This window comes from Cupressus sempervirens, chromosome 4, assembly GCF_028749045.1.
Source record: "Cupressus sempervirens isolate cs-2001-9-10 chromosome 4, ASM2874904v1, whole genome shotgun sequence".
NCBI lineage: Eukaryota > Viridiplantae > Streptophyta > Pinopsida > Cupressales > Cupressaceae > Cupressus > Cupressus sempervirens.
Genome location: NC_143121.1, coordinates 43,564,024 through 43,581,889, shown reverse-complemented (window position 1 = coordinate 43,581,889; position 17,866 = coordinate 43,564,024). Strand labels below are relative to the sequence as shown.

Genomic DNA, 17,866 nt, shown 5'->3' with positions numbered 1-17,866 from the left:
TCCATTTGAAGAACTTTAAAGACACATAGATATATGTATTAATGATAAATAATATTACAAAAATACACAAGAATGAACTCATCAAATGTGGAAGTATGGATAGATAATTACTTGTTGATTCAGTTTTTCATTCCTTAAAAAAAACTTACAAGGGAACCTCCACAGCTGATGGGACAAAAATCAACAACATGAACTATTCCGTTATAGACTATTTTGGTAATCCAAAAATCCTAGTCTTCCATTTCTTTGGAAAAAAATTCTATATAACACTTTTGCTCCTTTCTTTATATTTATTTAGTTAGAAAATTCTATATGACACTTTTATTCTATATGAACATGATCTTATCTCGTGGAATGCAATGATCAATGGTTATTCATAGCATGGCATGGCATTGAATCCCTAAGGCTGTTTGAGCAAATGTTACACAAGGGCACAAGACCAGATGATGTGATTTACATTGGTGTTCTTACTACTTGTACACATGCAGGTCTTGGGAAGGAAGGCGATATTTTCACTCCATGAGTCATGAGCATCACATTATGCCTAGGATGGACCATTGTGCCTGCATGATTGATCTGCTTGGTCATGCTGGCCATCTAGAAGAGGCAGATGACTATATTCATAAAATGCCACTTGAACCTAATATCAGTATCTAGATGACACTGTTAAGTGCTTGTAGGCTTCACGGCAATTTGGTGATTGGAGAGCATGTTGCAAAATTTCTTTTTAGTATAGAGCCTCAAAATACTTCATCATATGTGCTACTTTCAAACATCTATTCTATAGCTGGCGGGTGGAATGATGCAACCAAGGTGAGAAATATGATGAAAGATAGAGAAATAAGAAAGAATCCAGGGTGTAGCTGGATTGAAGTGAAAAACAGAGTGCATGCATTCAAGTCAGAGGATAGTTCACACCCACAATCAGCCGAAATCTATGCAGTGTTGAAGACATTGGTTGGGCAGATGGAGGATGCAAGTTATGTTCCAAACGCAAGCTTTGTACTCCATTATATGGAGGAGGAGCTCAAGAAACAAGTTTTATATCACCACAGTGAGAAGCTAGCCATTGCTTATGGACTTATGAGCACTCCTTCAGAGAACAATATTCGCATTATAAAGATCGTCCGTCTGTTAAAGACACTTCATGAGATAATTGTTTCAATATATAAACTCTTGGCTTATCATAAACCATGCAAGATGAAACCAAAAGCTATGCACAAATATTTGAATAACGCAAATATTGACTCTGTAGTCAAATAAGTTGGAAATAATTTTGAATTAATAACAAATATAAAAAATTGCTGCCCACTATCCAAACCCTGTATATATACGATTTGCTATAGTACTGGTATCTATGCTAGTAAGAGTCAATTTTTCCTTTTGATAAAGAGATATTACTGATATCTATGACAGTAAGATTCCTCAGTTATTATTTGACCTATGAATCTAAATTCATATGTGTGTACTTACACAAAAGTATTCACAAGTATTGAGTATTCTATCCATAAATAAGTTGAGTTCCTTTGAAACCTATCAATGCATTCCCCGTCTCCTTGAGCACCATGATATGATCAAACTTTTTAACTTCACGTTTTAAAATAAACAAATTATATTGGTTAGCCCCTGCTGGCCCAAATTTCTTATGGAAAAATTGTTTAAACGCGTCTCCATTAGAAACAGAGGCCTCATTGAAACATTGCAATTACAAACCAGAACCAACACCGTCACACTCTTTATTATATATAGAAAAACACAGCATACATACAATCCACAGTATGCTTCAAACCAGAGGATGGTCTACACACAACTCGTTATAAGATGAAACAACCCAAAAAATAAAATTCATTTGCTCTTTCAATGCTCTGTTTCTCCCTCTTTGTGGTTTCCAGGGAGCTTCTCTTTGATCTCTTCCGTCAACCCTTTCTTCTCGCCCCCTTCTTCCTCAGCCTTCACATGACCGTCTTCTTCTTCCTCTTTCTTGTCTCCATGAAGCTTCAACTTGTCCTTCAATCCACCCTTCTTTGTCTCCTTCTTCTTCTCTCCCTTCTCATCTTCTTCCTCATCGCTGGACTGTACACACACAGCATTTCAACAGATCAGAGACCGATCCGTGTAATCATTTAACCAATAAAAGTACGTAAGGTAGGATGAATTTCAATAGAATGCAAAAAATTGAAATATTTGGTTAGGCAAAAGGTGGAACAAAATGCAACCAAATCTAAAAAGATGAAGGGATTGTGATCCGTTGGTCAAATTTTAATAGCACTTCCAAAAGCCAAATAAAAGATCACCGCTCAGTAACACAAAACCTTACGCCCTAACAAAAAGAGAGAGACCATAACAGGATAGTTGAGGGTATGGATACCGTGAACAACAGGGGCTCCATAATTAATTCAGCTATTGCGTAATACAAGCACTTCAGAAGGGTTAAAAAATCGATTCAAATCCAAGCACATTGGTATTCCATCTGATCTATTCAACTTAGAAACGAAAGCATTGATGGGCAAAATAAACGTACAGAGCTTGAAGAAGAGCTCTTGCTGCGATGCAGCTTTCCCATGAGTCCCCCTTCTTCTGTCTTCTCCTCGCTTTCGCCTACGTGTCCCTGCTCATGAGGAGCTACACCCGCCACGTCTCCCTCCACGACAGCACCATGCTGCCGATGTGTCTCCTCCTCTTTGTTCTTCCCAAACAAGCCAAATAAACCGCGACCCCTATGCTCTGCTGCGTTTGAATCCGCCATTGTCAAGAAATTGAGATACTTGTCAAGATAGAGACGGCTGCGTAAATAGCTCAAAAAGTTACATGGAAAATGAGTGTTGAGCGAAGGCCAATTTATAGGATTTCACGAACAACTGACGCGGCTTGCTGGGGCGTGGCATTTATATGTCGGTGAAATAAATGTTAACATTACGCGGATAAGACGTGAGTGGGCCCATTGAAGTAAAAGCAATGTCGACGACAAAGATATCGTAAGGGGACGGTCTACATGCATTCCAGGCTCTACGAAACGAGCTCCTGGCGTTTCGTATTTGTGGGGAGAATCTGAAACGCATGCGTTTCAAATAGTGATAGTTATATTATAATTAGAGCGTACGGATCACCCTGCTTTGCCCTTGGAAAAAATGGAAGGTCTTTTGCATGGACTATCGACTTTTCTTGTAACGCCTACATTTTGTGTTTTTTTGGTGAATGAAAATAGACATATATTACTAGTTCAAGTCTTCAATTTGATGGCTGTATTGATCCTTTTTGGTGATGGAAATAGGTATATATTACTAGTCATATATTAGTTTTTATATATTATATATAAAATAAGTGAAGAGATATATTTCGAAGTGTCTTGGACAAGGATATCTATCGATTGCATATATATATAAGTTAGTAGCAATCGTGTTTTTTATAGTTAAATATATACTTAATCTATAATAAATTATATTATTAAATATTAAATATTTTTACCATATTTTATGATGATCATTTCAAAATATGCTTAGAAAAATAGATTTCTTTTAAAAATAATGATTTTTTGTGCTTATGTTTTTTTTTTCAAGTAATTAAAATTAAATTTACGATTGACATTTGAGTTTTGGTTTACATTAGCTTATTGAGTTTTGAGTTAACATTAATAGCATGATCAGCTTTAGGGGCATAAATAGGACTAGGGTTAAGAGGTTAGTGTTAGGGTCGAGAGATATTGTTCAGGTTAGGGTTACGATTAAAGTTTGAGCTAGGATTAATAAGATATTTTGTGTTATGACCAAGAATAGGGTGTGGGTTGGGATTAGGGTAAGGATAAATTGTTAGGGATAGGGTGCAAGGTTTACAAATAGGAGAAGTATGATGGTTAGGATAAACCATAGGATAAGGATTAGGTTTAAGGTTTGTATCATGGTTAGGGTTGGTGTTTAGAGAAAAGATTAGTATGACAGTCAAGTTTACATGTAGAGTAAGGAATAGGGTAAGGGTTAGGGGTAGGGTAAGGATTAGGGTTATGGTTAGTATTAAGGTTAGGGATACATTTTAAAGGTTTGATTAATATCATTTAGGGAGTAAAGGCATGCTTACGATTATGATTACATTTATGATTTATGATTAAGGTTAGTTTTAGAATGGTAATTATAGTTAATGCTATGGTTAGGTTTTGAGAAAGGGGCAGGAGTAAATCTATTATTAAGTTAACTTTAAGGTATAGGTTAAAAATTATAGTTAGGGATTATGCTTAGATTATATATTTTTGAAATAAGGAATAGAGTTTAGATTATGATTACAATTAAATTTAGGAGTCAAAATAGAGTTTTTGGTTGCATTAGGGTTAGATTTTAATTAGAAATAGGGAAAAGGTTGTAGTTTTGATTATGATATATGAAATATTTGGCCAAAAGGTCTACTTTGCACTTAGGATAATGATAAATTATATAGTTTGGATTATGAAACTTGGATAAAAAAATATGAAATTAGAGTTTTACATATTTTATTAGATTTCCCATCTAGGACTATATTTTTTGGTAGGACTAGGATTAGGGTTTAGTATATAGGATTTAGGGTTACAAAGGTTTAGAGCTCAGGTGAAGGCTAAAACATGCATTTTATAAAAAACAATCTTAGCCATGAACCTAACTTCAATTGAATTGTAACTTTAACCCTAAACTTTAATGTACTATCTTAATCCTAATAACTATATAAAATCCCAACCCTAATTTTAAGCATACTAAAAACATAATCATAACCCTAATTTATTTAATATTTTCATTTCAATAATTATTAGGGTGTTTGAGGCTAGGGTTAAGGTTTAGGATTTTCAATTCAAATTATGATTAGGATTAGGATTAGTATTAGTTCAGGTTGTATTATTATTAGGGTTATGGTTTATGATAATGATCAAGGCCTGGAGATTATAATTAAGATTATGGTTGGGTTTATTACATTTCAAACATTTTAAATTTTAATTGACAACCTTAACCACCTCACGTATACATTTATGTAATGTCTCTTCTTACTTTTTTCTACAATGGCATTATGCATAAGTTAAAATTTGTGCGTAGTGTTTTCCTAATTTTTATTTTTATGTATTTTCCTGAAATTCATGGTGCTTAGAATTAAACTCCACTTTATTTCAATCAAACACATATCTATAAATTCCCCCCCGTTAAAGTTTATTATTTTATCTATCTCACAAAATTGTTTATCTTTTTTTCTATTTTTAACATTTTTGGTAGTAATTATTAAAATCAATTATATGTATTTTCAACTATCATATTTTATTTCTATTTATTTTTGAATTCTATCTAAATCATACTTTAGATATTCTAAATAGTTATTTTAAATAATTAAAAAAAGCACAACCACTCTTTGTAATTAAATGTTCTGAATTGCTAAACTTGTTTGGTTAAAATTTTCATTTATTTCTTTTTTAATTATGAAGATAATTTTTTTCTTTATTATACTTTCTATTTATTTATTTTTTTTTATGAAGGTAAGTTTCTTATGTTTGGGTTCATCACTTAGTATGTTGGTTAATTGTGGTATCTTGAAGATCAAACTAATTCTAATTATATGAAAAAAATGACGTTTCAAGGTCCTTTTTAGGATGTTGTAGGGTCGGCAGATATCTTAGCTATCACTGAGACCCATGAGAGTATGGGTCTCGATGGTTATCAATGGTTTTCAATCTTCAGGGATGAGGTTCACTCCTTAGGTGGTGTGTGGGGGCCTGGAGGTGGTGCCTGTCTGATTAGAGAAAACCTCTTCAATGCTACTTCTATGGTCTATTTATGACAGACATGCCAGATTTATGTGGATTCAAGTATGCCGTGAAAGACACCATCATCAAAATTTGTTACTTTCCACCAGCCTCTTCACCCTATGCCATTCACAATATCGAGGACAGTGATCCACTTATTGATCTGATTGAGTGCATTTCTAGATTCAATGCCTTGGGTAACAACATTATCTTAGGTGACTTCAATGCACAAACTAAGGAATGAAAGACCCCTATACATGACTGAGGGATGGAATGGACCTATATTATAGAACTTGATCATGTTAGTTTGGGACTCCAACATATTTTTGAGGATCACCATGGACCTTTATCTATCTATGGTCATCACCTCCTTTAGCTGTGCGAGTCTTCTGATCTAGTTATTTTGAACGACCTTCTTTATTTTCCTAGATCTGAGCCTTTTACCTATGAGCCACACTATGGGGGTGTAGTGTGGTTGACTACATTATCATTGGTGCTTCTTTCATCTCTTGCATCTGTAGCGTCACCATCACCCATCTCTTGCTTTCCTACTATTCTCTTTTGTGCCTAGCACTTCACTTCTCCCCCCTCTCATCAGTCCCCCCTTCCCTTTATGGGGAAGGCCACGCCACACCTTCACCCACATCCCCACCCCCCTGGCTACTTTGGATCATAGCCCTAGCCATTTCCACTTCTGCTTTGCCTAGGGTGATGAGGACCTCTTCATTGTCCACCTACATTGACTCCTCTCATCTATTATTTCTTTGAGTGTAACCCTGCTTCCTCCATGTTTGATCTCTTAACTATAGCAATGTCGGAGTTGACTTTCCTTTCCATCCCCCACCACCCTATCCTTAGATAAAAGAACTAGAACAAGTGCCTTATGAACTGTTGGTTTGATGCCAACTGTAAATCCTTTCACGGTCGCTTGACTTTAACCTTTGAGACCTTCCCTTCAACTATATTTTCGATTTTTGACATTCCTACCATTGGTTTCTTCATGTGAATAAATGTGCTTAGATTGCTTCACAATACAGTTCCTTACACGATACGCTTAGCTAGGACTTGAAGCTCTTTTGGAACACCTTGTTCCCATGGTATCCACCCTACCTTGCTCCGTCGACTTGTGCTTCATCATCTCCCACACCACTACCCTTTATGACATCCTAGATCAACTGCCTCTTCACCTCATCTCACACCCTCACTATGATATCTTTACTACTTCCATCATCCACGAGATTGTCAGAATGATGAAATGCAGTAGAGTTGTCGACGAGTATGGTTTCTAGGCGAAACTACTCAAGCTTGATAGCTTAGTGATTGGCTCCTATCTCACCACACTCTTTAATAGAGTGGTTTGTACTAGCTTTCTGAAGGCTTGGTCGAGGCACCTGATCCATCTGTTTCATAAGAAAAGGCCAATTTTTGACCCCAACAATTACAAGACCATCATGATTAGGCATACCTTTGCCAAAATTTATGCCACAAAATTGAATACTATTCTTTCAGGGGAACTGATAGGCCAACAATGGGGCAAATAATAATAAACAATTAATAATTTTATGATGAAGTTCGGCTGGTCTATACGTGTCAATCCGAGAGTGTAAGCTTGTGAAAGGTGTCCGAGCAGTATACCATCAAGGGATGATAGTTGTGAAATGAGGGATTATGAATGCAACTACAACACACAGAATTAAATCTATGAAAAACTAAAGAAATCCCAGCGATAGGAACTGTCACTTCCTAGCGACAGGAACATCAGAAACAAAAACAACAAAATTTATCTGCAATAAAAGATAATTGTAACTCACAATAGATCAAATTCATATGAAATATTATTATGCAATAAAACATAGGTATTGAATGTATAAACTAATATAACATGATTAAAACACATACCATGTAATTCTAAACTAATCAAAATACAAATAAAAACAAGCTTAAACACACTCCATAAAAGAAAGAATCACTGGAAGTGACTTTAGAGTGGGCCCTCCTCCTTAGCTTCTTGGTGATGAAGAGACAAATTGCTTTTACATCTGAACCATGCACATGAATATAGAACTTATGATTTAAAATAACAATATTTCTGTACACTGTTGTGTTTTTCAGAACTATATGTGTCTCCCAACTTCTATCTCCTGTTGTTTATATAGATCCAGCTCTAAAAATTTAATAACTACTTTGTTATGAACTCTTTAAAAAGAGTGGCTATTACATAACAAAGTTATAATAAAAATATATCGCTTGCAAAGAATAACCAATTTGCTATCATTGCTCAAACATAATGTATTTCCTTCAGAACCACGATGATGGTTTTATTATAAGCAGTGGTTTGTTACGGGCCAAGCTTACTTCCATATGCTGCCATGTGATTTGCTGCAGGTATAGGTAGAATATGTGGCTTAGAACAAAAATATATCCAATGCCAAGAATAAGCAATGCTTTGCAGCAACAATGTTGTCTTCAGTTAAACTTATTTGCAACAATATGGATTTGAAATCGTTTGTTATGGATGAGTGATTTTGATTTCCACATGAGACTATACTATCTCTTCTCCTTGGCAGCAATAACCTTGTATGCTTGGTTGGATTCTTTGCTAACCATGTATGAATTTAGATAAGCTGGAGGAGTTCTATGTTGAGCTAGTAATATGGTCATAACACCAACAAAAGATAGAACAAACTTTGAAAATTGAAATCCGAACCCGTAATAGTAAATTAGAAAAATCACATTTTGAAAACAACCTCTAACTTTTCCATCATTCACTTTCTTAGGATTCTACCGCTTGGGATTGTAATGGGGCATGTTCTGGACAATACCCATGTCTCAGATTTTTGAGATTCATCTATATCTATCCGTGAAAGGAAATGCAAAACTATCTGTCCTTATTTTTAGTTGCTAATTATTTCGGTCAAGTTCTTTCTCAACATACTCCTTGGTCAATATTCTTGGAATAATGCTTTAAATTATTGAGGAAATAAGGAATGCTAATAAGATTCTTACATAGAAGGTGATAGGAAGAATCATAACATATTGTCAACTTGTTAGACAAATACAATTTCGTTTATTTATTCACATATTCTATTTAATAACTGTATTAAATATTACTCATAAATATTAGATCATATGCAACATAGAAGGAGAAAATAAATTAGAAAATGGAAATTGAAATGAATATGAAGGTTTATACGAAAGTTAAAATATGGTATAATCTGGGACATGAATTGCTCTCATCAGGAACTAGATAGGATGAACTATAGGGCTAGAGGTCAAGCTAGTTTTAGAGTAGATTATCAGACTATGGATCATATCCTGACCTCACAGGCAGTCATTAAGGAGTCTCATTATCACTTTGCCAAAGTCTACTATTGTTTTGTGGACTTTCATAAGGCGTTTGATTTTGCACCTAGAGTAGCCCTTTTTTTAAAGGTTTAAAGACATTGGAATATCAAAGATTCTTTTGATGGCCATTATGAGACTCTATGAGCGAGTCAAGGGCAGACTTAGGACTCTAGTGAGGCTCTTTGATCCTATTTGGGGCACTATTGGGGTGAAGTAAGGGTGGCCCCTGTCCCCCACTCTTTATTGCATCTACATCGATGAGCTTGAGGGATTTATTAGAGAATCATCCCTTCCACATGATGGTTGTTACTTAAATTAGGTTTTAGTCTCCATCCTTCTTTTTGTAGATAATGTGATTCTTCTTGCCTCCTCACTCAAGAGCCTCCAAAGAAATCTTGAAAACTTAGCCTCCTTTTGTGACTCGAGATAGCTTGTAGGTAACTTGGGGAAAACATGGGTCATGGGATCTCAAACTTAAATGTGTACTTCTGAGCCAAGAGATTGAGATCACCTCCTCGTACACTTACCTTAGGGTCAAGTTCTTCGGTCCATATTTTAGTTTGAGACTTGCTATTCATATTAGGATCAGTAAAGGGATGGGTTCCCTTGCCATGATTGAGACATAGTGCTTCAGACACCATTTCCAGGACACCCCGTCCAAACTATCCCTCCTGGACTCTTTGGTCAGACCTACTATTCTATATGGTTCAATTGTTTGGGGATCATCATTGCTCGATTCGTATTGGGCCTCCATTTAGCGTATTCAAACTCTCTTCCTTTGGCAGATTATTAGATGTCATCACTCCATTACCCATAGTATCATTTTGGTTGAGTTCAAAGCTCATCCCTTTAGGTTGGGGGCTATTTTTGACCTTATATGGTTTCTCCACCATCTTGGTTGCTTTGCAGACTCCACTAATGGCTGGGACAAATATTCTTACCTTGCATACTACTCCTCAATTGCACTTGCTAAATCTGACACCCCTTTGAGAGCTTGCTGTTGGTATGCCCAAGCCACATCACTTTTGAGCTCCATTAGGATAGACATTGATCGCTTGCCTCCATTTCAATTCTCATTAAAAGTTCATTCTTATCTTATCCCTTCTACACAGGAGTTGAACAAGTAGGTTAGACTTGACATCTATAGACACTACCTCGTTACGGCTTCAACTAACCCACCTGGGGGGTTAAGTCTGAGGATGGTTTTCTATGTTAAGCACTTTCTAGACACACAAGATGTGATTATTTATTGACCCAGATATTTATCTCAAAGTTGGTGTCATGTCCTTAAGTTTGCATTATGATATTTTAGGATTGGTTCCCATTGCCTATGAGCCCAAACAGACCACTATATTGATAGAGAGGACCAAATTTGTAGGCTATGCACATTGGTTGAGATCAAGACTAAGTTACACTTAATTTTCCATTCCCCTATTTATTACGAGCTCAGAGGGATATTTTATTTTTTATTCAGAGTGTGGAGTTCATTGACCTCCTTCTTTAGTTACACAGATCTAAGATGTTTGGCACTTTATCTCCGGGAGGCAATGCAACTTTGTGACAACATCCTATAGCTTCTATTCCCCCTAAAGAAGGCCGCAAGGTAGCTCATTAAAACTTCTTCTTGCCCTTGCCATTTGGGTGGGGTGTGAAGTTTCCCTCGGATAGCTCCACCACTGCTCACTCTAGATTCGTGCGACCCTGCATGGTTTATCTTCATCTTCATTAGTGTCAGCCCACTAATAGTTCTCAAAGAAAATTACATGCTCTCCCTCACCTGGGTCTGTATCCTTTAGGAAGAACCCTTAGTCTATGTCTTGTATTTGGTTTTCTTTTCTCTTTTTTTTTTTTTTCTTTCCAGACCACTGTTTGGTGGTTTGCTAGTTCTTTGCTTCTTGTTCTATAAGTTTTCAGTCCCATAGACCCTTTTTGGTCTCCCATTGGACATTAATAAATTTATCTTATATAATTTATCTATTTTGATTGTATTTTTCTATAATTTTCATTTACAAAATTTTTTTAATTAAAAAATTAAAAAATGAACTTCAAAATGTAACCTTATTATTTTCTCATTATTTCATCCTAAATTTTTTATTTAACATTTATACTTTCCAATTTTAAAATAAATTCTATTATTCTTCAAAATCTAAAATAGAATATTTCAGTTGTAACTGAACATAGATTTCTTTTATGCTTTACTACTAAGGCTTGTCTTATTTTTTATTATCTTGTGGTATTTTCATTGTGATTTTTAAAAGAAAATTAATAATTATTTTTAAAAAAAAAATCCACTTCTATTATTGTTTAAATAGTAGAAAGAAAAAGGAAAAAAGAAAAAGGAAAAAGCAAATCTATATAACCAATATTATATGACTAATCAGTCTTCATAAATGTATATCTATTTAAAATAGTCTTCTAAATAGATGAATATAAAATTGAATATTGAACTTCCATTACTAAATTACATATAAAATTATAAAAATGAGATTATTGATATGGAAATCTCAAATCAAAATATTATCTTAAAAATAATGAAATTTATTTTCTTATTAAATTTTAATGGAAACTTAGAAAAAAGGGCATGGTGATCTTTATGATGAAATAAGTTTCAATAAAGCAAATAAAAAAATGAAGAGGATTGAAGATTTAGTCCCTCTTATCCCAATTTCTTTGCAAAGCAGAGAAAGGTCGATAATAGAGGATGGTTGAAAAGCTAACCAAATTTCATAAGGAGTCAGGACGATTGGTATGCATTCCATGTTCTACGAAATGAGTTCCACAAGTTATCGGAGAATCTAACACGTATGTCTTTCAAATAGTTGAAGAAAGTTATTAGAAGTAGGGCATTACAGATAACCCCACTTTACTGATTTAAAAATGGAAGTCTGTCAAATAAAAATTTAGCGAATTCGAAATATAATGCATTGAATTTTGTTTAATTTTAATTTGTTAGTCCATGCTGCCTATAGGCAGGGACTAATGTTTTCGCCGAGCTTTCTAATTAGTTGCAACCTGAGAAGTTGGAAAAACCTTATAAAAATCTTACTTAAATCCTTCATGTAACCACATTTCCATTTTTCTTTAATTTTTCCTTCAATTTCTGTTCATTTCTATTGATTACGAACAATTTTTTCCATAGTCTTTTTATTTTTTGGCATTTGAAATCAACATTATAGCGGCATAAATTGCACCTATTATGCCCACAACACACAACTTGTGCCTTTGCATGTGTTGATGCCATTCTCATGTCTCCTTTTTAGTGTGGCTTCTCCTTGTTTTCTCGGAATGCATTTTCTTATTGAAGTTACTTTATTATCCTAGGCTTGGCTTTCCCATAGCGCATCTGAATTCTTTTTGCTTGATACTTCAAACAAGTGTGACATTGCCCTACCTTCGTTATTTACATTTGTGTTGTGCAACTGTACACCTCAAATTAGTATCAGATTCAAAGGTATGCAATTTTGTCCTCATTCAACTACTTTCCCTTATCTTGAATTCGTTTCATCTTTTCCCATAGCCTTTTGAAGATCAGTGTACATGAATTTTTAGAGGTTCTGTTCTTAACCTTTTTTTTTTTGCTATTTTAAAAGAATATTGTCATGTCCCCTTGTCAAATAATTAAAAATAATAATCTTTGCTAAGGCAGGCAAGCCCAAAAAGGAAAATTTTCAGCAAAAGGGGATAATCTTTGGAAGAGAATGGAGTAATAAATGAAAATTATTATTAAAATATGTTTTATTAACCCCTCTTGGATGTGAGTTAGGGTTATGCCCTCTTTTAAGGGGTTTGGAGGCATTTTGGGTTGATTCCAAAACTTGATTTTTACTCATTTCTTTGTTGTTCTTTAGAGGCTGCCAAACCTGTGGAGAAGGAGACCCAAGAATGGGAGTTTTTAGGTTTCTAGGAAGGCTAAGGATGGGAGTTTGAAGTCATTCCATGTGCATGCTCATGCAGAGTTTTCCTTTGTGCTGAACAGTGCAGATTTGTGGGTTTTCAGGTGTGTTTTTTTTGTAAGAGTTTGGTGTTTTCAGTTGAGTATTTCATATCAGTTTGGGTTGCTGCTGTATTTCAAAATTTTAGATGTTAAAATAGAGTTGAATATATGTATTTGGTCATGATTATACTTCTGTGATAGATTATTAGTGTTTTTGTGGTGTTTTCAAGCTATTCTGTGTTATTTTTGGGAGCCCGAACAACATTGTTTTTATCCTCCATTTGGGAGCTGTTGTGTAAATGTTTTGCAGATCTGGAAATGTCATTTTGTAGGCTGTTATGCTAATAAAATTTCTATAAAAATTTCCACTTTTAGATTTATTAATAATATGTGAAGCTGTGAAGTTTTTGACACTATTTCGGGCATACCTGATTTGGGGTTTATTGAGAAATTGGTGGATCTTTGAAATATTGGTTGTTTGATTTTAAAGATTTGATTAGAGATTTGAAATATCATATAAAATCAGAGGAAGGGACATTTAAATGGTATCAAATCTATGATCTTGCTAGCCTGAGGGTTTGTAGAAGTTTGCATGTCAGTTTTGTCAACTACCCAAATCTTGCATGTCATAATTTATGATTGCATGCTACTTCTAATCATTTGCATGTTAGTTCTTGCTGAATTTGGTGGTTGCATGTTGCTTCTAATCAGCTACATGTCAAAATCTATGGTTGCATGCTACTTCTAATCATTTGCATGTTAGTTCTTGGTGAATTTGGTGGTTGCATGTTGCTTCTAATCAGCTGCATGTCAAAATCTATGGTTGCATGCTACTTCTAATCAATTGCATGTTAGTTCTTGGTGTTTGAAGAAGTTATAACCTATTGGGGTTACACTCTACTTTATCTAGAATGGACAGGTATAGTACAGAGTCTCATAGGACACGATCTTGGACAATTGATATTCAGAGTCAGAACAGTAGAACAGATGGTTATTTAGGCATTCGAGATAAACTTAGGAAAATAAGCCATGACATGTTTGAATAGTTGGTTGAGCACCACTGTATGATGAATGACATTTTGTTCGACCCAGCTAAGGTGGATAAGTTGACTGGATTTCTATTTGGCAAATTTTCTCACGGGGCAGATGACACAATTACCAAGAACTTGCATGAGGAGTTTGAGAAACTAGCTTATAGCTAGGCAGAGGTCTCAGATTCTACTATTCCACAAGAGGTAGTGGGTTTAGATGATGATTATGAGGATGTTGTTTTGCATGATGGTGAGATACCTAGTAGAGATGAGTAGACATTGAGCATTCATGACTTTGCTAAGAAAGAGTACCAGGCACAGTTAGATGCTTCATCACATGAGGTTGAGGCAGGTAGTACTTCACATGATTTGTCCAGCCAGCTGAAGGTGACCAAAGATAGTATTGTGACTTCATTATCTCATCATGATAGGATGCGGGATATGATAGAGGATCACATTCAGATGATTCAGTTATAGGGTAGACATAAGGGAGTTCAGGAAAAGTCTCCTTGTGCTGACTTACAAGCAATTAGGGAAGGAATGGGAACGATGAAGTTGAGTTATTTACATCTTCTATCATATCATGACCATCTTCTTAGTCTTGTCAGAGACTATTCAGATGCCTTGAGGAGGAAGGAGGAGGAAGTTGATAGGCTTTCTCACGAGCTTGAGGACACTCGAGCTTCTTTGGTAAATACTCCATTGGAATTACAAGACTGGGAGAGACATGGGGATAAGCATGGCATGGAATTGAGTTTAGTTTCATCTTGCACTCATAATACTCAGCTTTCTGCAAATGGTAGATCATATGTGGACATTGATAATGTTGCAATTTCATCTTGCATTCACATCCAGGATACAGGGACAATGTCTAACAGGTATGTGGAGTTAGTTGGTATTGGTCATATTACTCAGGTGAGGAGTTTGCTTGAGTTACTAGCTAATTCTAGTTTACGGATATGGACTCGAGTTGTTATGTTGGAGTTTGGGATTCAGTTGACTGGAGATCTTTAACACTTTTTGGTAGTAGTGTTTTTTTGGGTGCTATCATGGATTTGATTAGTAGATTACATGGTATTGTCTTTTCTTGTGCCAGTAGCTTGTTCGATGTTGGTATTAGTTTTTATACACCGTTGTTGGGCTTTGTTCATATATCTAGTCGACCATACTTGCTAGAATGTGTTGACGATCTTTCATATTTGGCAGTCTATGCAGAGGAGTCCCAGGATCATATTGGCATTGATGACATCTAGGAGGATGCAGTGGGCAGTTTTGAAGACTTAGTTTCCTTGGCAATTTCTTTTGGTATAAAGGAGTTGGACAGTAGGGCTACAACTTTTGATACTCCATATGTTGATATGAGCTTTGGAGTTGATCACAGGATATGGATGGTAATACTCTAGAGACTAGTAACTTTGAGGATACTCCTTTAGACAGTGCATCAGAGGAGGTTTGTAGGAGACAATCTAGCCAGTGCCATCATGTGTCTAATTAGTTGAGAGTTAGTGAGCAAGACATTGCTATCACTTGCTAGCATTTCGATGCTGCTCATCAGTTTTTAGCAGTTTATGGATGGGGTTCTCCTACTAGTGATGAGAAGGAAGGTAGTTATCTTTCCTTGATAGAGATCCACTCTTTATGGGAGGCTATTCGAATTTTGAGATAGAATTATATGCAGTTGGTAGATGACAGAGATTATCTTACGGAGTGGGGGAGTACAACATATGACACATTATTGGCCAATGAAGATGAGGTGAGTGAGCTTACTCAGAAACTCGAGGTGACTTCTGAGATTTTTGAGAGTACACAGTTGGCTTTCGAGGAGTTGTAATTTCATTTGACTAAGGTGACCATGGAGTTGGAGCAACTGCAATCTTTACTAGATTCTATACAGTCACAGGCTGTGGTGTCTAGTGATCTGAGGATGTCCATGGTCAAGATTGTTAGAGATAGTGGAGATGGGAATGCATCCATCCTTGATACTAACATTGGCATATTGGGTTCATTCCCACTAGAGTCAGGTTCAGTTGAATTGGGTGCTGCAACAAATTGTTGTAGTATGCCTAACATGATGGTGGCCTCTAGTACTAATGACACAGATAATAGATATGTTGTATCAAAGATCATGTGTGATGTTGGTGAAATGACAGTTGGCATGGTTCCTACTAGTAATATTACTCCCTTGGCAATGTTTTCGGAGGTAGTAGTCAATTCCAACTTGGTTAGTGATCGATTGCAGTTAGTTTCATCTGGATTGCAATCTGAGCCACCAACTGAGATTGGCACATTCTATCAGCACTACACTGTGAGGTATGGTCATCAATTTACCTTTGATGACCATGTTGATGAGATAATGATACGGAGATCTATTTTGGTTCCTAGCGCTTATCATTAGTTATGGGATAGTTTAATGCCTTAGGATGAGAGTTGTGATGGGCATGACATGGTGATAGGTTTTGCAGTTGACAACTTGATAATACATGAATTAGAGCAGGAGTTTTGGAGTGATGCTTCAGGGGGTGTTGTTATTGATTCTACTCCTTTCGCTATGACATCTCATGACTTAGCTGGTGATCAGTCAGAGTGGGTTGTATCACTTGTTCATGGTGAGCTATTGACTGAGGTTGGTTTTTTTTATCAACATTATATTGTAGGGTATGTACATCAGTTAGCATTTGATCCTTGTGTTGAGGAGTTGATGGCAGGAAAATTTGCTCTGGGTTCCATTTCTTACTGTTTATCTTGTGATGGCTTTTCACCGTCAGGGGTGCATGGGAGTTATGGTTATGAGATAGTGGCCAGTGATTTGTAGAGTTGTGTTGATTGCAGGAGTTGTACAGTGTGTGGATTCTCCATACTTGGTACAGTTTCATTCAGGAGCATTCACCATTGTTGCAGAGTTGGATTGTACATTCTGTATAGGCCAGTGGGATGCGTTGATGATATTTATTGTGTTGGTAGTCTGATTTGTTCACTTTACTTGGGTTTTGATGTTCTAAGAGTTTGTGTCTCATGGGTTTCTGACTGTGGAAGTTGTGACTTTAGAGTTTGGTTGAGTAGTAATTGTTAGTTTGATTATGGATTCCTCTTGGTTATATTGCAAAGGATATTGCAGGAGCCTATGTTAATTGACAATAGTATAGTTCATGACTACATTTGGGATCCAGGTGGATTGATTCATTTATTGTTCAGCAATTGCTTGAGGACAAGCAATATTTGGGAGGGGAGGACTTGTCATGTCCCCTTTTCAAATAATTAAAAATAATAGTCTTTGCTAAGGCAGGCAGGCCCAAAAAGGCGAAGTTTCAGCAAAAGGGGATAATCTTTGGAAGCTAATGGACTAATAAATTAAAATTATTATTAAAATATGTTTTATTAATTTCCAGAACTTGATTTTTGCTCATTTCTTTGTTGTTCTTCAGAGGCTGCCAAACCTGTGGAGAAGGAGACCAAGAATAGGAGTTTTTAGGTTTCCAAGAAGGCTAAGGATGGGATTTTGAAGTCATTCCATGTGCATGCTCATGCAGAGTTTTCCTTTGTGTTGAATAGTGCAGATTTGTGGGTTTTCAGGTGTGTTTTTTTTGTAAGAGTTTGGTGTTTTCGGTTGAGTATTTCATATCAGTTTGGATTGCTGCTGTATTTCATACTTTTAGATGTTAAAATAGAGCTGAGTATATGTATTTGGTCATGATTATACTTATGTGATAGATTATTAGTATTTTTGTGGTGTTTTCGGGCTATCCTGTGTTGTTTTTGGGAGCCCGAAGAGCATTGTTTTTATCCTCCATTTGGGAGCTGTGGTGTAAATGT

At 35.8% G+C, this 17,866-nt stretch overlaps 1 protein-coding gene and 1 pseudogene across 1 annotated transcript; one reads left to right on the top strand and one right to left on the bottom strand.

Annotated features, from left to right (window-relative positions):
- The first annotated feature begins 657 nt into the window (after window positions 1-657).
- Window positions 658-1,263, top strand: LOC149559851 (pentatricopeptide repeat-containing protein At2g22070 pseudogene; annotated as a pseudogene).
- A 594-nt stretch (window positions 1,264-1,857) lies between these two features.
- On the bottom strand, window positions 1,858-2,746 carry LOC149559850 (uncharacterized). The gene is made up of 2 exons (XM_089827493.1): window positions 2,522-2,746; window positions 1,858-2,073 (listed from the first exon to the last, which is right to left on the bottom strand). The coding sequence occupies exons 1-2, from the start codon at window positions 2,744-2,746 to the stop codon at window positions 1,858-1,860; spliced, it is 441 nt and encodes a 146-aa protein (XP_089683619.1).
- Between the last annotated feature and the right edge of the window lie 15,120 nt (window positions 2,747-17,866).

Bases quoted from the DNA above. Each gene is read 5' to 3' on its own strand.
- LOC149559850 (XM_089827493.1), bottom strand. From the start codon at position 2,746: ATGGCGGATTCAAACGCAGCAGAGCATAGGGGTCGCGGTTTATTTGGC. The intron at 2,074-2,521 runs GTACGTTTATTT...GTGTGTGTACAG, and splicing joins AGAGCTCTTCTTCAAGCTCT to TCCAGCGATGAGGAAGAAGA.